At 43.3% G+C, this 21,092-nt stretch overlaps 1 protein-coding gene across 4 annotated transcripts; it reads left to right on the top strand.

Moving 5' to 3' along the window:
• Positions 1 to 1,562: 1,562 nt before the first annotated feature.
• Positions 1,563 to 20,990, top strand: Prss23 (serine protease 23). 4 transcript variants are annotated; one of them, XM_087558269.1, is made up of 3 exons: positions 1,563 to 1,634; positions 11,421 to 11,521; positions 19,211 to 20,990. In XM_087558269.1, exons 2-3 carry the CDS (start codon positions 11,515 to 11,517, stop codon positions 20,371 to 20,373), a joined length of 1,170 nt encoding a protein of 389 aa, XP_087414395.1. In that variant the 5' UTR covers positions 1,563 to 1,634; positions 11,421 to 11,514; the 3' UTR covers positions 20,374 to 20,990.
• Positions 20,991 to 21,092: the final 102 nt, after the last annotated feature.

Here is a 21,092-nt window from a genome sequence, read left to right as displayed (position 1 = left end):
AAACTATCTTTTTGTATGTTTACCTTTCCATTTAAGGGGAGTGTTTCACAGCTTCTCTTTGTTGTATCTAAATTACCAGTTTACTCTTCTTGCACTTTGGTACCAGACCATTATTGTTCATTTGTTGGGAACGATTATTAATTAAATAAGGGTAACTTGAATGCAACTGCTAGGATGCTGAATCCATTGCCTTGCTAATCGAGATGATATTATGTGATTTGGGGATTGGGAGCACACAGGGCTTGGATACACTGGACAAAGAAATGATCCAAGTCCCATAGGCGGTGGAATGGTCCAGCACAAGGTTTCATCTGATTACGCTAAAGTAGCTAGCAATTTAAAATGTGTACGTTGCTTATTTCTATGACTCCAATGTAATGTTTTCAGATTTTAGTCAAAATGAATAACTAAAATTACAGAGAATGATAGCTCGGTTAAACAAGCCATCGTACACAGTGATGCTATCAAAGTAGCTTACGTACTTCAGGCTTCACAGCCTTTCTGTACTGAAGCTTTTACATACAACAACTTTTACATACAACAACAATAATAAAAAGTCATATCATCAAGAAAGGTACCACGTTAATAGAGTCATATATAAATATATAAGTATATTTATATTTATAATTGAGTCATATGTATGTATGTTTGTTTGTTCACATCCTGGTCACAGTTTTCCCTCTCTCTTCTCCTTCCATCCCTCTGCCCATCTCCCCCCTCTACCCTTCATTCTCCGTCAGAAAGGAGCAGGCCTCCCATGAATATCAACCAGCTCCAGTCTATCCAGTTGCAGTAAGATTACGCACCTCCCCTTTTATAAAGGCTAGAGGAAGCAACCTAGCATGGGGAAAGGGTCCCAAAGGCAGGCAACAGAGTCAGAGACTGCCCCCACTCCCACTGTTAGGAGTCCCACATGAAGACCAAGCTATACAACTGTACCACATGTACAGAGAACCTAGGTCAGTTCCACGCAGGTTCCCTGGTTGGCAGTTCGGTCTCTGTGACCGTCAGTCAGGTTACTTGATTCTGTGGGTTTCCTTGTGGTGTCCTTGGCTTGTCTGTCTCCTATAATCCTTCCTCCCCTAAGAACCTATTTTTATTATCAGCATAAACCACAAAACCCCAGCCGCCTGCTATCCGTCTCCAGCAGAGAAGCCTACTGCTCACCTGTAGAGGATACCTCACTCTGAGCACGCGCCGTTTTTCTAACAGAGGTCCAGCCAGTCATGAGAAAAGAAACAAAATACTTGATTATTGAAGGAAAGCAAGAGAACCCAGGATCCAGGCCACCAGGGAAGCACAAGGCTTGTACCCACAGTGACCATGGAGTTACGTGCTAACAGTTGTGGTTTACGTGGTGGTTTCCCGGCGGGCAAGGACAGTAATGTGAGTAACCACTTCCAGATCTCACTGATAAATGTCCCCACTAATTTTAGTATACTGGAAACCCGGATAAGAAAGTCACCCCTCCTTGAAGAAAGTTACTACCTGCAGCTGCTGGTGTCAGTACTAGAATCTTCTGACAGGGTGATCTTTAATGACTGCCTTATGAGAGGATTCTCAGAACTGACACCCTCCCGGAGCCCAGGGACAAAACTGCGGGTGTGCCCAGGCTGCCTGTCTGCCTTCCTATGGTAAGTTCCCGGCTCCCAGGAAGGAGCTTCCCCCTGAATCCGGGCAGCAGCCCCAGAAGGGCCTCTCGGCCGTTAGCCTGGAGAACAGCTCTTCCAGTGTTCTTCAGGGTTTTGACATGAAAATAACACTGCTGATTACTCCTGCAATTTTCCTAATCCAAGTGCCCAGGGCAACAGGAACCAGGTGCCGGCAGTTTGAAATAAAGCTACTTACTTCTCCCAGCAAGAAGGTACATTGCTTCTGGAGATAGCTACATCACTTCTGGGCATGTACCAGAAAGACTCAGAGATTCTAACAACGCATTTGTTACTTGTCTATTCACAATGACTAAGACATGGAACCAGCCCAGATCTCCATCAGCAGATAATGAAGTGATAATGAATCTGTGGTACATGTAAACGATGAAACTTTATATATCTGTGGAGAGAAAAATGAAATTATAAAAATTTCAGGACAGTGGATGGTTCTGGAAATGATTCTATTAAGAGAGGGGACCGAGACTCGAAAAGATAATGCATATTCTCTCTCTTATGTGGCTCCTAGGTTTTAACTTTTTTCATAGATGTATGGCATTATACATTATAGAGTATAAGCATATAAATAGGATGTATGGCATTATATATTATAGAGTATAAGCATATAAATAGGATTTATGGCATTATATATTATAGAGTATAAGCATATAAATAGGATTTATGGCATTATATATTATAGAGTATAAGCATATAAATAGGATGTATGGAATTATATATTATAGAGTATTGTTGTGGTTTGCCCTGAAGTTATCTATATTTTGATGCTAATTCCACTGCTCCAAGGACAGCTGCCTAGTCACGTACTCAGGAATCAGGTGACTTCACCAGAACCTTCTCCCCATTGAATTTGTAAAGTACACGTGAGGGGCAGGTACAGGATAGAAGGAGGCCTGTCATTGGAGGAGAAGGAAGGATAGGCGGGAGAGAAGTTTGAAGGAAGTGGAGGAGACTGGAGGAAAAAGGAAGAGATAGGAGAGAGGAGAGGGTGAGAAGCCATGGCAGGTGATGTTAAGATTCTGCTTTGTGTATTCACAGGTTGTTATTAATGTTCCTAAGGGATGGATGGTACCGGGCTTTGTATGTTTAAGTGGGCAATTATATCTTATCAATTGGATCTAAGATTATTGTGTTGTGTGTTCTTTTATGTGAGGGTTTGAGTGTAGGAAAGTGTGCGGCTGGGATGTGTTTCCGCCAAGATATCTAGCAGATACCTTAAGCACGTGGTGCAGACCTAGCGAGCCAAAGACAACTATATTTTTTTATTTTTATATTTTTACAACAGAGTATAAGCATATAAATAGAATGTATGGCATTATATATTATATAAGCATCTAAATATAAATATGTTTGAGAGTAGTTGTGGTTATTGGCCCTAAAATTAGGAAAAGGACTGCAAAGGGGGTAAAATGAGGCTTTGAAGGACATGCTCAGTAAAGGAGAGCAGAAAGGCAGCTGAGGGGTAGGGCAGGGCAGAGGGTACTGATAAGAAGCAGGAGGAAGATCAAAAATCAACAGCAATCTTCAAAAAGGCTGCTGAGGAGACTGATGCCTTGTGTGCAAATAAATACAACGTTCAACCCAGGATCAAACAGTGGCGTTCACAGACTTGGCATGGAAGATGAAAAGTGTAAGTGATGTCCACCTCTTCCTGTCATGGCTCTGGGCACTCAGACAGAGCCATCTCCTCAGCAATCCTTACCTCTGCAGACACAAAAGGAAAACCCGGAGACCTTGGATTGTCTAAGAAGGGCAGGGACAGCCCCAAGTTCAGTTTGTTGCTGTCTACGCCAAGGTCAGATCGACTAAAGACTTCAGGCAAAACAGCTATAAATTCCCTGCTCCTTCTCTTTAAAATGTCTCCCTGTCCTTTGCTCTATGGCCTCCATCACCAGGGACACCAATCCTTTGTCTCTGTGCTGAGTATACAAGGGTGGACAGTATAACATGATGTCTGCCTCTGTTACCATTTAGATAATACTTATTCATAGAAGTTTTTGTAACAATAAGAATAATGAGTAGCTAAAATGGAGAATCGTTGCTCAATATGTTAACGTTTTTATGTGTTTGCTAATTTAGTCAATATAGCCCTATAAGGTAAGTACTGGTCATAACCTGGTTTGGCTCTTAATGTGATGGGTACTCAGATGGTGTCTGTCCTATGTATTATCCACTAGTCACTGTCCCTGGATCTATGCCTTAGAGGCAGTTGGCCTGACTGCGTTGCAAGCTTATGCTGGTAGATCCAGAATATGAGAGCTTCTTCTATGTCCATCCCTTCTTTCTTGGGAATCAGCAGCTACACCTTTTATGGACTTGGCAATAATTTCAGGCAGTCTTCCCTCTCTAGCAAGCATGCTCACCTGACATTTTGATCCTTCTCCCAACCCCCAGTCCTCTGGTGGCATAGCATTCTGGGTGACTCTTATTTTACTCCTCAGTCCTTTACCTCTACCAGATGGCACTTTGTTGGAGTCTCTTCATTTGAACCCATCTAGGATGAACCGTGTTGCTGCCAATTCCTGACTGCTATGCCAAATTAAAATAATGTGTGGCAGAGGAGATGCAAACCCATTACTTAACAGCAGGAAGATGGGAATGTAAACTGACAATAAGAGAAATTAAAAGGCCATGAGAAAGTTGTAGAAAAACACTACAGGAAGTCATAGACCGATAAGCAATGTTTTCTAGAGAATGGATACTGTGTCAGGCCTTCAAGAAGTCCTTAGAACATAGACGCAAGGATTTGGAATAGTGTTTCAAATACGAGCAGGAACAGTGGGACGAAAGTATTGGCCACATCTTAGAACAGAAGAGGCTCAGTCTTATAAGTAGAATACGTTTACAAGCGATGTTCCCCAAATTCCCTTCTTTAGAACCTTGTTGGCCTATAAAACACTACTATCACATTGAAAAACATTAAAAACTCTCCAATTAAGTAAGATTGAGTATTTATAATAAATGAACTGAACAAGATTAATTTACTCAGAATTTTTCAGGGCATTTAGGATGCTAATAAGCACATTGAATTAACCTTGACTTTCAAAGATAATCTGTTAATATCTACAAGAAATACAGGGGTGGTATTTAGAAAATACATATTTTCCAAGAAGATTCTATATGGGTAGAGCATTCCTGGTAGAGCAGTTCAGAACAGAATGGGGCACCCGAATTCTTAGCCTCCTTGGAAATACTCTCAAGAGCTCTTTGGAATGCTTCAAGTCATGGAGAAATGGCATTTAGAATGCAACCATGTAGAAAAGGAGGTTGAATTTATCACCTGGATGTGACTTGGAAGAAAACAGTGGTGATCAGAATTGAAACAGGTTTGGACTTATTTATATAGTGGACACTATTAGAACTCGGCAGTAAAACTTCACCTATCTTACATTCTGCTCATCATGGCTAGCCATTCAAATTCTTTTAGATCTAATACTTTTAGCTAATTAAAATGTTGTGTTTTAATTCATTTAATAACTGTTTATATACAGATTGATTGAGCCTTTACAAGGAGCTTTTGGCTCTGCTGTAGAGAAAGAGGCTCCAGGCTCCAGAGGACTACAAGATGGATTTCCTGCTCATGGGGTAATCCGAGCTACTTGAACTTCAACATGCAAATATACATGGCCAGAAAACACTATTTCCATATAGTTCCCTGAGAGCAAAGAATGATCTTAAACATTCAGCGCCTGAGGGTTTGGAAGCCTTCAGAGATGAGTCGATGTCTGAGCTTGAAGGATGAGTAGAATTTGCCAGACAGAAAAGCTGTCTCATGAAAGACACTGAATTCAAGCACCCAGACTCCATACTTAACCACATAAAAGCTTCTTGTAAGAGAGAAAAGAGACTCCAGTATTTGTGGATAAATATAACCAGAAATTGAAAACAAAATAATTTTCTAAATAAAGTTTTCTAATTTGAGAGAATTTATTGTAATGCAAAAAATCTTTGATTTCTCCTTTGTTCTTGATGATTCAACTCTTTATAGAGTTAGGGAACACCAGAGAAACCCAGTGTTAGCCTCTGGAGACTTTTCAAATTTGACCCAAGAAAATGAGAAACACACAGTCATTTTGAAATGTTTCTAATTTTTCAGTTTAGAAGAATGCCCACAGTATATAGGAACTCGCCAGTGCCGGAGTCTGTTTTCCTTCCTGGCGGCTGTAGCTCTCTCTGGTCTTCACAGAAGGGCAGAGTAAGGCTCTCCCCTACTGTGCAGTTTCTGTCACTGAGTCCCAAGAGTGTCATTGTGAAGATCTAATATTTAATATTAAGCTTATGTTACCTTTCTATTTTATATCTTTTCATATTTGGATCAGTGAGAGTGTGGCATTTATTTTTAAATGCTTATTACGCATAATCTCTAACAAAATTATGATTTTTTTTTAAGTTTTAATGTATTTCCTTTGTTTGATTAGATGCTTGGAAGATTTCATATTTTTAGTGGTTCATCTTGTTAGTTTTTTTTTTATTTAATTATGGAAACTGTTGCATTCCTTTTTTTAACAATGTAAGGTTTTAAATATGACATTTTAAGAAAAAAATAAACGTCTGCCCTTAAAACATTAATAAATTTAAGTATAAAGGCCTGTCAGTGGTTTAACAGGTATTTGTTGACTAAATAAATTGGTGATGTCTTAGAGAAGATTAAAGGAAGAGGCATGCATGGAAAACCTAAATCTGTAATTTTTCCTAAATTCAATACTCAAAGAGGCATTCTTACTTACAGACCACACCAATAAAAACATATGAGGACTAAGTAGCAACTTGAACTAAATTTTTCTTAGAATTTTTAGATTAAATAGGTAACGTTGATAGCATTTGATTCGTAAGCCAATAACTTTAAAGACTTTTAATGGGCACTCAGAATAGCAGTACTAATGACCATTATTAATGACCACAGCTGATGGAAATACAGAGCTTACGTAATGCTGAGCGCTGTATATTGATGGCATCCTTACCTCCCGGTTAGCCCCGAGAACAGAAAAAGGAAAAGGGAAGTACAGAGAGTCGCAACCTTCACTAACGTCACCCCACAAGCCAATGAATTCTGACTTGTCAGCCTGATGCTAGAGCCCCACACTCCTCTATGTAAATCCTGAGGGGGCCTAAAATTTTAAGAAATAAATGGCGTGCTCCCCGCCCCCAAATGTCACAGGCTCAGATTCTGAGAAAGCGTCACCAGGAGTTCTGATTGCAGATGAGCATGCAAGGACAGTGAGCAAGCAAAGTCCAGGCGAGGTGTTTTACTTGAGGGCACACCCCCTATGACTCACATAGGTCTCAACAGCCCCACCCCGCCCCATCTGCTACCTTATCTCTCATTCTAGCCTTCTCCTTACTCACTGTGTAGAGCTGACGACGCCCACTGACTGAGCAAACCACTAGCTCCCCATAACACTTTGCGAAGGTCACCGAAGAAGTAAGAAAGCACATGGAAATGATTATTTAAATTACGTTTAAACGTTGCATCAAAACACAAGTGTTGTCCATGTTTATCAGTAGTGTGTGCTATTTCCATATATACATATAGTGTTTTAGCCAGAAAATAGATCTCCTCTGAAGAGATCTGATTGATAACTTCCAAACTGACTAACTTGCTGAGGCTGTGTATGGCCTCATATAAAACAAGCCCTAAATTAAGTGTCACCATTTAGAGCTGGTGTTGGGTCCAGTTTCCTGTTGTCACTCGGTTCCGTTTCACCGACTGATGTGAGGCCATTTAATAAGTCTCTGGTCAGCACCTGCACAACTGGAAAAAGGTAAGGTGACAGTGAAAGTTGGGAGAACAGCTGCGGCTGACTCAGCTCCTTATTGGAAGCTCCTGGGGGCAGTAGGACTCTCAGCTAAGGTGTGAGGCAGGCCAGCAGGAGCCTCAGCTATGCCGTCTACTAGAGAAGAGCTCCGGATCCTAATGAACACGCTAACCTCAGTGTCCCGCCTGCAAAATGAAGAAAATCGTAGTCCCTTGTTGTAGATTGAATCTTTGAATTCTCAGTATAACTAGTGGGACCATTATGAGTTAGATACCTCATGAAGTAAATTAATGTTATGGAGGGAATAGGATATTTATTGTGCGGTTGCACTTGATATGGAAGTGAGCCAGCCGTGTCTGTTCTTGTATCACGACATGATGCCCGGTGACCTATTTCATTAGCATAGACACTTCCACCTTACCTTTCTCAGCCGATAGACTCATGAGCCGATCAAGTTTCTGTTCATTACAAACTGTCCAGTGTGTGGTGCCCTTTTGCAGTATCATATGACAGACTCACATGTCTCTTCTTTTCTGTTTGTCTTGAAGATTGCATGCAATAAAATATACTCCACACCACCAAGCATAATGTGTGCATTTAAGGAAGGCACCCATAATCTTTACAGCTGAGTCCTACCTCTGCTCCCTCGATCCTTGTCCTCGTAGATGTCTCATTTAGACAGTGGAAATTCTCTTCTCATCCTATGGCTGTGTGGTTCTACAGACCCAGTAACATGATGTTTATTAAAACCTTGCCCAGAATCTAGGGATGTAGCACAATGGTAAAGCTTTAAGCCAATGTGAACAAACTGCTATATCCAATCTCCAGCAATTCAAAGTGAGAAAAGGCAATAAAATGACACTCCTGGGTCTTTACCCTTTGAGCTTCAATTCAAATCCCATAGCCTCAGGGAAGCCTTCAGACCTGGCATAGTAAGAAGCAATGGTTCTCTCTTGTTTTCTAGCTCATGTTTGGTCCTTGACCTAGACTGTATTTCCCTTTTCCTTGTGTCGGATTTTGTTCTGTGTCCATAGCTTTTAATGACCTGTCCCCAAAGGGTCAGGGGCATTTGCCCAGCCACAGAAATTTTAAACAGAGTGGGCAGACAGTAACCTTGCAGGCCTCACCCTGAGCGCACTTTTAACTCCTCAATTGCAGTGCACATAAAGGTTTGAAAAGACAGCGAGGGGGCTGGGGTCCTTTCCCCTGGGGGGAAGATGGACAAGTACAGAAAAAGAAAAAAGCAGACATCTATGAGCAGCATGAGAACACCTGCTGTTTACACAGAGCACGTCTCTCAAAGGTCAAAGTACGCTACACATCCATCATGTTGCTGTCCATATGGCCATCATATAGATGACTTAAGGGCCAAGTTATTTTTCTATAACAAACCTAGGAAACATCTAAAACCAGAGTCCTGTTTAAGCCCTGGACCCTCTGTATGCCCATCTGTGCTGAGAGCTCTTGTTTGTTAGCTGTTTGGGGAGAAGACAATAACACCTGGAACTGGCAGAGAGGGGGAAGTGATCTTAGGCCCTTCTGTGCCCCAGTTTTCCTTTATGATTGATGGGAGTAATATTTGTTCTTCATGGCTCAACTTTGAAAACTACAACTGTTAAGAAAAACAAGCAATAAATGTCAAAATGGGCCAGGGCCATGCTGTAAGAGAAGGCTTCAAAACACTGTCGTTTTGCAGAGTGGATTAACCACAGCTCATGTTTATTACTTGTTCCCTGCACAAAAAGAACTATTCTAAAGCACTTTCTGTGTACTTATCCATTCAACCTTTAAAACAACCCCAGCAGCCCTGGATGTGTAGAAGAGGCTACAAAGGCAGAGAAAGGTTAGGACAAAAGCCACAATGCTAGTAAGGAGCAGGTCCTGGCATGATACCCACACATAGCTGTGGCACCTTTTGACATAGAAACAGTAGCACTGACACTATGCCACATATACATAAGATAAGTAAAACTCCTTTATTGGGAGAACAGAGGAGTTGATCCACTCAACAGAGAATGCAACAAGTTTTTATTCACTTTGGGAAAGAATGGAGCTCACATTTAAAAATGGTGCATTAGTCAAAAGACCTTTTTTGTTTCTGTTTTTTTGTTTGTTTGTTTGTTTTTGTTGTTGTTGTTGTTGTTTTGGAAACAGGGTCTGTCTGTGGAGTCCTGGCTGTCTTGGAACCCACTTTATAGACCAGGCTGGCCTCAAACGCGGAGATCCTCCTGCCTCTGTTCTGGAGTGCTAAGATTAAAGGTATATGCCACCACCGCTGAGTTTAGAACTTAAAATGCTTAAGTCAAGAATGATGAGTCCGTGCTGTGGCTGGTGACATCTTCTTGCTCAAATGCTCTGCTTCCATGGATCTGAGCCTCATGATGACTGGACTAGAGGGCTTGAACATGTGAGAAAGTACAAGGGCAGAGGAAAAGAAACTCATACCAACTCCACAGGCAATAGGTCAAGATAACCCTGACTTATAATCTTAGACAAAATAATCCTCAACGCTCATTGTGTTTATATGTAGTGGTGAGAAGCCTACAAGTCAAAGACTGAGGACAGATATGATATAAAAATGGAGGGACCAAGTCTTTCATTCCATCTCAGCCATCCATCAGTTTAGGCTTGGTAACTCCATGTTCCCATATGAATGCAGTCAATATTTTTGTTAGCCCACACATCAAAGGAGTTCCAGCGTTAAAGTTGATAGGCAGCTAACAAGATATCACATGGCTATGTGGCCTCTAAAGTGAGCAGCTATTAACTAAGAGCGAATAAAGCTGGAGGGTTTATCTGGGCTTTTCTTTGGTAATAATTCTCATGCCTTTGTCATTTCTATGGCCTCTTGAACTGCACTGGGTTTTAGTTGGTTTAGCCATAAAGAGTTCCAAGTCCATAAATTTAGCTCCATTGGGAACTATAAACCCTGGTAGACCCATAATTTAATTTGCTTTACTTGTATGATTTCAAAGAATCAGTATAAGCATATTCTGGATCATTGAGATAACCATCAGTATTACTTTTCTATTGCTGTGATAATACTGCAAAGGCCAAGGCAACTCAGAGAAGAGTTTATTTCAGCTTATGGTTGCAGAGGGTTAGAGTCCATGATGGCAAGGCAAGGCAAGCAGGGGGCCCAAGAGCTCATACCTTAGATCTCAAGCACAAAACAGAGACTGTGAACTGGGAATGGTGCCAGACTCTGAAACCTCAAAGCCCACCCCCAGTGACACACTTCCTGAGGCAAGGCCACACACCCCCAAGCCTACCTAAACACCACCGCCCAAGTATTTTAAATGCCAGAGACTATGGGAGACATGTTATTCAAACCACCACATGACTCCAAGAATTAATCTCGTTTTCTGTGCCTGTGTGTGCTTTTTGTACCCCTCATCCAGGGGGCACTTTCACTGTTAACAAGAAAGAAAGCTAGGGAATAGAAGAACAGAGGTGGGGGAAAGGAGTCCTTAAGGACATGCATGGCACACCCCACAGGAGTGAAAACAATATGGAAAACTGAAGAGAACCCCTTCCTTCTGCAGTCAGCAGCCAAATGCTGTCAATAGTTGAGGAAGAAGTATTAAATTGTACTGTTGGAAGACGATTTTGTATTTGATCAGTTTTATTTTTGTTCTTGAGTTGTTCAAAGGTTTAAGTTTTTACCTAGCTTTATGTATATACTCACATTAATGGAGTGTTTAAAAAGAAAGTGTAAGCTAAGACTGGGGAGATTTAAGGTTTTGCCTTTACTGTGGTGGACAATACTAGCTTCCTTTATGTTTGAGAAACACTACTTAACAATGTGTTCAAGGCTTTCCAATTTAGGCAAGGCAAACACCAGCTCACTGAGCTTGTCATTAACATCCTGGTGTGGAATAGGATGTCAGGTCCTCCCTTTCTGAAGGCAGGCTTTGACAGGAAAGAGGAAGGCTACTCTGGGATTGACAGGAGAAAAAAAAAAGATCTCTCTGCAAAATTTTGTCCTACCATTCAGGAGCTGTCTGACTGCTAGCAAGATTAGACCTCTCCAATCCTGCCGTCCTTAGGGAGAAATCCACAGCACCACTCCCTTCATCTTCTTGACCTGCATGAAAGGTTGGTTCAGAGAAATGGATGTATTGGGAGAGACTACCAAGGCTCTAGCATTAGATATTTAAATAGTGAGGTCTGACATGGAGAAGACTCCCAGGTGTGTGGAAATCTTCAATGATTTAGGGAAGCGGGCACCATAGGCTAGGAGGTGGCTCCACCAGCTGGTGCCCTGCTGCCCCAATAAAGACTAGGCCAAGGAGTTGGGGATTTAGCTCAGAGGTAGAGCGCTTGCCTAGCAAGCGCAAGGCCCTGGGTTCGATCCCCAGCTCCGGAAAAGGAAAGAAAAGAAAAGAAAAGAAAAGAAAAGAAAAAAAAAAAAAAGAAGAAGACTAGGCCAGGGGCGAGCGTCACCAGCCAACCCCTGGGAAGCTGCCAAATCTGCAACCCCTTGCTGTGCTGGAGACCCAGGTTGCTAATGGCTGAACTTCAGGGCCTGCAGCCTTGGTAGTCTACCTCTGGATTACAAACTCCAGAAACCACTAGAGCCAGAACTGAGGTGGGAAGGAGCTCGCTCGGTCGTCACTATTTAAGGCGCACAGATTGTGCACGGGTGAGGAGCTCACAAGTTTGAATTCAACTTCGCAAACCTGCCTAGGGGCGCTTCATGCACCCGGGATGCTGGAGGACTGGAAGGCTGGAAGGGACCGCTCATGCTGGAGCATTGCTTCAGCAGACTCCAGGCAATGAAGACCCATAGAACTCGGTGGTCGAGTTGTCGAGTTGTCGAGAGCCGGAGGGTGCAAGAGTCACTGGTAGGATCTGTCCATCGGACCCGGTACAGGGGCATCGAGTCGGAGGACCTGCTGGTGGTGAAGGGCTGCGGAGACCGACCTGCGCGGTGCCGGAGGGTCCAGGATCTCTGAATGGCAGGGTGAAGCTGGCTGGAGGCAGGCGGCGAGGGGAAGGGGAGGCGACGGCGGGCGGGCGGGCGGACGGGCGGGCGGGCTGTGTTGCTCGCGGCCGGGGGCGGGGCGGGAGGGCCGGAGAGGAGAAGGGGAGGAGGATGAGGGGGGGCGGACCCGGCTCTGCGGGCGCTGCTGGACCGCTGGCTTGCACTCGGCGGGTCTGCGAAGCAGGCATGGGAGCCGCGCGCGTCCTCGGGGCGCCCACACCTGTCTGAGCGGCGCACGGCCGCGGCCCCGGCGGGCTGCTCCACGCGGGTGAGTGCTCTGTGGGGACCTGGAGTCTCCGGCTGGGTCCGAGGGACCCAGGAGTATGCTGGAGGGGGACAAAGGGTCGGGTGCGCGTGGGGTGGGGTGGCTACAGGCTGCGGGGGACACCGGAGAATTCGCTGTGGCCTCTACACAGACTCTGGGCTTGGGGCAAGAGTCTTCCCCGCGACTCCGGACACGCATTCTGTAGGGCATTTGGATTCACCCAGTGACTCTGGTAAAGTGGTTGGGGAAAGAAGGCTTTGAAAATGCTGTCTTGAATGCAGGGTGCTGTGTAGGGGTCAAGTGGAGCTGTGTCTGGCAAGCCTTTCCCAGGAGTGGTCCGAGTAGGCTCTCTCCCAGGAACACACACACTGTAACCTCTACCATTTGCTTTCCTTGAGTTTTGCACCTACTGTACCTGGCTCCATCACGCTCTGAGTATTAATTTTTAACCTGACACGTGATTATGAACACACCTTAACAAGCAAGAAAAAGTCAGCAAACACAGGTTAGGAACTGGCTCTGTGCTGGGCGACGACTTCGCGCAGCGTGCTAAACCTAGAAAATGCTGCCTGGGTTATCAACAGTTGTTGGAAGCAAATATTTCTTCAACCTGTAGCCATTTATCACAAATTGTTAACTCTGAAAGAAAAGATCCCCAGCACCCCCACCTCCCCGCGCCCCAGAGCTTTTAAGAGAGGAAGACTTGTTTATATGGAGCAATATCACCCCCTCCTGAAATGGGGCTGGCTCTCCCTCCCACCTCTCTCCAAGCATCTCTTGAGAAAAGGCTCGGATTAAAATCCCGTTTGTTTTACTGTCCATTGGGTGGCATCTATGACAATTTAGAAACAGCTCGTGGCCTGTGGAAAGCTCCAGATTATTCAGTATCCCGGTTAGAAATTGCTTCTCTCGGGTTTTGAAAGTGAACTTGAGGGATCCTAGCGAACTCCTTAGGGACAGATAGGCCAATACTAAAATTGCCTCATCAGTTCTGGGGGAAGTTTAATTTACGTTGAAATTAGCTTTTGCCAAATTCCCTATTGCAAATTAGTATCAGGATATTGTTAGACATTGGTTCAAGAGTATACTCAGGCGGGGAGAGCATTTAAAAGGACTATTAACTGTCCTTCTAGGAGTCTCTTAGGAGTGAGGTACAGTAGTGCATGCCTGTGAATCCCAACACTTGGAAGGCAGGGAGAGGCCAGTGAACTTGAGGCTAACCTAGGTTATACAGTGAACCTTCTTTAGAGTCTCTTAGAACTGGATTGGAGGTGGAATAAAAGGACTGAGGGTTCTACAGGAGGCAGTATATTCATTTCCTTCTGAGTGTTTGTGCCCATATGTACACCATAAACATAAGAATAAACCCTCCACTTGTATTTTCCATTATTATAAACGGACAATAAGCAACTTGTTATGCTTTCTCTGAACTGGGAAGGAAGCAGTCTTCCAAGGTAATTAATATGGAACTCATTTCTGTCCCACTGATGTCTATGTAGGAAGACAGTGGATGTAAGTGTATTTTTGTGCCTGTAGCATACGTGCCAACGTGCCCATTAGTGTGTCTGAGAACATTGTTGCCCAGGTCTACAGTATTAAAAGTCTCAGGTTCTCCTGAGCATCCCTCCCATGGATGCTTTAGGAGCAAATGCACCAGGCACTATTCATGCATAATTCCAAATGGCTCCAGGGATTTCGTTTCTCATGGTCTCACCAAGGACAGCTTTATGCACTGTTTCTTGCTCTGCTGCTAAGTTGTCTTGGGATTACTTGGACGGCTCGTTTTGCCTAAAACCTGATAGAGAAGTTAAGCTCTGTGTGACCATGAGGTCGCGCTTGTGTTGCTGGGCTTCTGAAGTCCCCTCCAGTTTCCTTACAAGACCATCATTCTTAAGCTATCCTGTGATTAGGTCCTGTCTGGCTTTAATGGGTTATGTGACTCTGGAAAGTGAGAGCAAACCTGGCTTCAGTGTATTCACAGAGCTTTGTTCAGTTTTAGGCATTTGCTTTGGGAATTAGCAAAGCCTGATTGTTCAGTATCCCTGGCTACAGATTTCATGGGGGACCCTTTGTCACCTTTCCAACGGTGTCTAGAATGAGCACCTTCGTGTACTTTCTTACCTTTTCCTATGGTCACAGGAAACCATACCTTCTATAATAGAGAAGAGATTCTGAAAAATTAGGTGTTTCCTTGCCCCAATTGCTTGCTTATAGGAATTAAATCATTCTCTCAAACATCCCCACACCCCTTTGAGGAGAACTGAGTTGTTGGCAGGTTTGAAGACTGTCCTGTAAAGAACCACAAAAGACAATCTCAGTACTCCAGTCCCTATGTCCTCAGTCCCTAGAAAGATCATTGTCATTGGCACATCTGGTAATGTGCAGATTCCCTCTACTGTAAAATTAGTATTGGTAAAGCCTAATGTTTTGCACACTAGATAGCCAGACAGTGGCTAATATTTGCAACCTGGGCAGGGAGTGTGTAGTTTCCCTGTGAGTCAGATGTCTAGAAAAGAAATGTAGTTTCTGTATTACTAAGCATGGTGAAGAAAAAATATAGCTGCTCACCTCGCTTTTTTATGTTGCTTTGCCATTAGGTAAAGTAATTCATAAATGTATTTAGTCGGAAAGTTTAGAAGATAATTAATATGTATGAGGAAACTATATCCTGCAAAAAGTTCATTCCTAGAAATGCAATGTGATAGAACTGATTTTTTTAATCCAGATTTAGCTATAAGGAAGATAACGTTTGGAAATCCTCGTTCCTTTAAAAAGATGTTGGTTTTCCCAACAGCTCTACAGGAACACGACGATCCACTTTTAAACATTAGAGGATTTAAAGTTAAGTAGCACATGTATCACGTTTCTATCTAAGAGATTAAAATTGTGTATGTTACATCTGTTTACGTCCCTGACTGTCTCTGTATAAATCACTTTAAATAGGACGACAGAGCAAATTACTTTGGGTGCTTATAACTTTAATAGCCAGATGCCAGTTTAAGACCACATGAGGACTTCACATTTACATCTCAATTGCTCACCAATATCCCCAGTCAATTTGGAAAAATGATCTGTGCTAGTTGCTTGAAGTCTATATCCCTTTCTATGTTTGGATTAAAGTTTTACCTTTCAGAGGCTCATAGAAACCTTAAGGGAAACATAGAATGAAAATTGTCTTGTCACATCAATGAATACAGCTCAACACCACTGGAAACGTCTAAGCCTTGTTTCCTACTAAGAGAAAATAGTGCTTCCAAAGTACCCACAGAATTGATCTTATACAAAGAAAGCTGTGCTTTTCCGTAAGTGGACAGCAGCCTTTCCCACAGACAGCCAACTTCTCCCTGACTGCTGGCTACGTGCTCAGAACCTCAGTTGTTAGCAATCTGGATTGGGAATAGCCTATCATTTAGTGGGCCCTTTAGCATTCTTTCATTTGTAAGTGATCTCCAAAGTTCTTGGCATGTAGTCATCTACCATTTTGCCAAGGAGTAAATTTGACCATCTATACTGAGAGGCTATCAGGACAAGAGCCAAGCTGACTGACTACCCCACACCCACAACCCGAGAAAAACTGGGTACCCATCCATGCAGTACCGCTCACTTGACTGGTTTCTAAAGACGTTACTTCTTTTTAAAACACAGACTAAGGGGAGATGGCATGTTGGCACTTGTGAAATGGGGTGTACTTTGGGACCTTAGAAAGTATTCTTTAAATAAATAGGGATTTGCTGTGCAGGCAAAGCATTCGGAGGGAGGGTTTAATTTTGCCTGAGAGGAGGATTAGTTCATTAAAGCAAAGTTCCTAGTTGTATTTTTAAAAATAGGTTTGCAGTGGTTTCAGAGTTTTCCTGACATTCTCTTTCCTGACACCCTTGTCATCAAACTGTTTAATTTTAAATAGATGGATAAAGCTATGGACAGCTAGCAGTACAAGTTTGGCCCAGTTGATAACTCAGACTCTATCCGATTATGAATTTGTTTCAGACTTGGAATTCATAGTTTCATGTTCTGATATTAGCATATCTTAACACTCGTGCTTTTTTTGTCTACTGTGAGTATTATATGTCTTATGATAAGTGTAGCATAGTCCTGTCGAATGTCCTACTCTCCTACACACAGGTTTTAAAAACAGGGACACTTGACAGTTTGGGCCTCTGGATGCTATGGCTCCTTAGGACAAGTGCCTTGACGTAACAGAATTAACCTTTTCCACACTGGTCAAACAAAAATGGCATAGTTATGTCGCCGTCTTAGAGAGAGACACCTGACTTCTTTAGTAGATCCCATTTGACAGGGATTCTGGTGCGAGTGGAGTGGATAGTCAAACAGGAATTACCACAGAGCAAAGGCTGTTCACACCAGAGATGAGCTTACAGTAACTGGTATAGTCAGGCTGAGACCATGCTCCACAGATCTCCCAAAGTGTTCTCATCACTGCATGGCTTAACTCTCCATCACAGGCTGGACTCCGTTAGCACCAGCACAGCTCCCCTGGTCACTTCGAAACATTAGTCCTAATGTTATTGTCCCCAACAATCACATATGAATATGCATGTGCACATATCCATTTACTCCATGATTTCACAGATGCAATAAAACAGCCTCACAGGTTTCCACTCACAAGTATCCAAGTACTCCCCCAATACCCAAGATCTTTCCTATTTAGAAAGATGGAGAGAAGTAGAATTTTGAGGATTTAGGAAATACTGCGGAAATGAATTTTTTTAAGGTTCTCATTCCTTCATTTCTCTATTCCTATTGTGCTTAGCAGAAGTAGAGTTCAAGGCAATGGGGCAAAAGAGAGAGAAGAGGCGACGGAACCCACAGTTTAGTGTGTGGATATTAGGCAGTGTGGCTTGGCTTACTCAGTCAGATCAATAGTTTTCTGCCTTATGTAAAGCAAGCACCCAGAAGTTGCCAGTGTATCTGTACCTTACAAGAGGAAGGGAGTGAAAATAAGGAAACCACTGTTTCCTCTTGTTCAGGCTTTGTTCCCTTAGCTGGACTGGAAATACCCCTCCCCTTCCACTCTGGGATGCCTGATTGTGAATGAATTACCCTACCCACTGAGTCAGCTGAACCAGAAGATTTGGAGCCCGTCAGAGCCCACTGATGCTTAAGCAACGACGAAAGCACTTCCAACCCTCTTTGTAATTACTTTTCTCCAGGGATGATTGATCATGGCTTTAAATACATCTTTCAGGATACGATTTGTACTCTTGCATTTAGTACACGCAGTGCTCCACAGCGAGGCTGTTACCTGCCGCCTCTGCCTTCTCTGCCCACCCCTGCAGAGCGGAATGTAATTCCTGAGCTGACTCACACTGTGACCCAGCCCCATGGTCTTGCCGGTTGTTCTTTCTAAGTGTCCCCTTCTCTGTCTTCTAATGTGTCTAATGCCCTTCCGACCTCACACCTCCACCCACTGGAACACCTCTCCTGCTCCTCTTACTTTCTGCATCTAACTTTGTACCCTTTGTCTGAAGCACCACATCATCTATGCATATCTGTCACTGGAAGTCACCATGCATCATTCCAAGAAATATATTTCCTGAATTGCAATATTAATTTATCATCCCAGCAGCTTAAGCATCCATCCCAAGACTCTTTCAAATGTTAGCATAGGTCCACGGTGAAGGCTTTAGACAAGCTAGAGACACAGATTCAGACACCCGAATAAATAACCAACAGTAATAGAGTTATTAGTGTTAAAAGCTTCATATCTTTGACAATGATCCCTTTATTTTGCAGCATAATTCAAATGTCTACAGTTATTCATATGCAAGTGCAAAGATGGTTATTCACGACCCGACAGCTCTTTCAGCCATGCTCTAAAATGTAAAACTTGACTGCATCAGGGTGAAATGCACCCATGTTACTGAAAGTTGGATCAAAGGCAATGCCTAACATATTTTTTCCCAATTCAAAGCAAAATTCTGCAAAATTCTCCTGTCATTTTCCAAATACATGCATGCATTATGTAGGAATGATAAGATTTCCAGTATGACTCCACCCCTCTCAAATGCCTTTGCGCCCAGAAAAGTGTCTGATTTACTTTTACTATCTAAATGAGCATGTTGCCCAGAAAGTTATGTAAGAAGTTATTGAAATAGAATAACATAAGAAAGAAGGAAAAGGTCCAGGGGTGGGTGGGTGGCTAGAAAGGAGAGGACAAGGTATATATAATCAGGTAAAAAGAATGTTCAAAATCTCACGAAAATGAGAGCTTGCCACATGTTCACAAAATAGTGGTAACTTTTCTAGATATGGCCCTGTAATATCACATGGTCTTTATTTCTTAAACATGGGGAGGGGAGCAGCTTCATTTGAGGCTGAGGTGTGGGAATGATCCCAAGGTCAAGCAAGTCCTTGCATGTAAGTGAGACCACTACCTGAGGAATTCTCTCTCTGGGAACCTGAGGAGTGTTCCCAGTCTTAGAAACATGACCAGCACCCTGCAGTGCACTGCCAGGCTGCAGTAAATGAACCATATAGCTTCTGTCCTCCTGACTTTTTGTCTTTATTTCTACAGTAGCACTCAGCATGGCTGGAATCCCAGGACTCCTCATCCTTCTCCTTGTCCTGCTCTGTGTGTTCATGCAGGTGAGTCCCTACAACGTTCCGTGGAAACCAACATGGCCGGCTTACCGCCTCCCTATAGTCTTGCCTCAGTCTACCCTCAAGTTAGCCAAACCAGACTTCGATGCCAAAGCAAAATTGGAGGTGTCCTCCTCATGTGGACCCCAGTGTCACAAGGGAACACCGCTGCCCACCTACGAAGAGGCCAAGCAGTACCTTTCCTATGAAACCCTTTATGCCAACGGCAGCCTCACAGAGACTCAGGTGGGCATCTACATCCTCAGCAACGGTGAAGGCAGGGCACGCAGCAGAGACTCGGAGGCCGCAGGGAAATCTCGCAGGAAGAGGCAGATTTATGGCTATGACGGCAGATTTAGCATTTTCGGGAAGGACTTCCTGCTCAACTATCCCTTCTCAACATCGGTGAAGTTGTCTACTGGCTGCACCGGCACCCTGGTGGCAGAGAAGCACGTCCTCACTGCTGCCCACTGCATACACGATGGCAAAACCTATGTGAAAGGAACACAGAAACTCCGAGTGGGCTTCCTGAAGCCCAAGTATAAAGATGGTGCCGGAGGGGACAACAGTTCAAGCTCAGCTCTGGTAGAGAAGATGAAATTTCAGTGGATCCGTGTGAAACGCACCCATGTGCCCAAGGGGTGGATCAAGGGCAATGCCAACGACATCGGCATGGATTATGACTACGCCCTTCTGGAACTCAAGAAACCCCACAAAAGAAAGTTCATGAAGATTGGTGTGAGTCCTCCAGCGAAGCAGCTCCCGGGGGGCAGGATCCACTTCTCAGGCTACGACAATGACCGGCCCGGCAATTTGGTGTACCGCTTCTGTGATGTCAAAGATGAGACATACGACCTTCTTTATCAGCAGTGTGATGCCCAGCCCGGGGCCAGTGGTTCAGGGGTCTATGTGAGGATGTGGAAGAGACCACAGCAGAAATGGGAAAGGAAAATTATCGGCATCTTTTCAGGGCACCAGTGGGTGGACATGAATGGCTCTCCGCAGGATTTCAACGTGGCAGTTAGAATCACACCTCTTAAATATGCCCAGATTTGCTATTGGATTAAAGGAAACTACCTGGATTGCAGGGAGGGGTGACATGCGTCTTCTTGCCAGCACCGATGGTCGTTTTGCACTCATTGTAGGAGAGAGGCCAGCTTTTTATCATTGACTCTTGTGGTGTGTGTCACATAGTATCTTTTACCTAATATTCTTCAAATAGCAAAACTATTGGTTCTATTATTTGAAAATTGTTGTGTGCGTTATAGCATTTAAGCAGTCTGAAAGCATACTTTTTACATAGAGACTTTAAAATATTGATGTTCGGGTTAATAGGGGATATTTGGCAAGTAAATTAAACTTTCAGCTTTTGGAGAGCTCTGATTTTTGCCTTATCCAAACATGCTTCAGAGGTTTATATCAAATATGTGACATACCGGGAATATGGATTCTTATGTTTGTATATGTATATGTCTTCTGAGAGTCATACATATATTGATATTTTTTTAATGTGTGGTTATAGTGTTTCCAAATGACAATAGCAAAGCTTGCAATGGGCAATCATAATGTTTCCGATTCAAACATTTACATAGTAGTCCTTGAAGAGAAACAGTAATTTATTGGCTCTATTGATACACATGTAAAGCTGTATCTTACAGTGCAGAGAATTCCCAGGCTGCTTTTAGTTTTGAAAATAAAACTCTGTCTTCTAAAAACTTCTGGTCTGCTTTGTGGGAAGTCTGTATACAGCTCTGCAAACCTTGCTGTCACACCAGGGTAGGCAAAATCATTTATTCCCATCCCTCCTCTTGGCCAGA

The sequence above is a fragment of the Rattus norvegicus genome, chromosome 1 (genome assembly GCF_021556685.1).
Source record: "Rattus norvegicus strain SHRSP/BbbUtx chromosome 1, alternate assembly SHRSP_T2T, whole genome shotgun sequence".
NCBI classification, from domain to species: Eukaryota; Metazoa; Chordata; class Mammalia; order Rodentia; family Muridae; genus Rattus; species Rattus norvegicus.
This window is presented reverse-complemented; position numbering and strand designations above follow the sequence as displayed.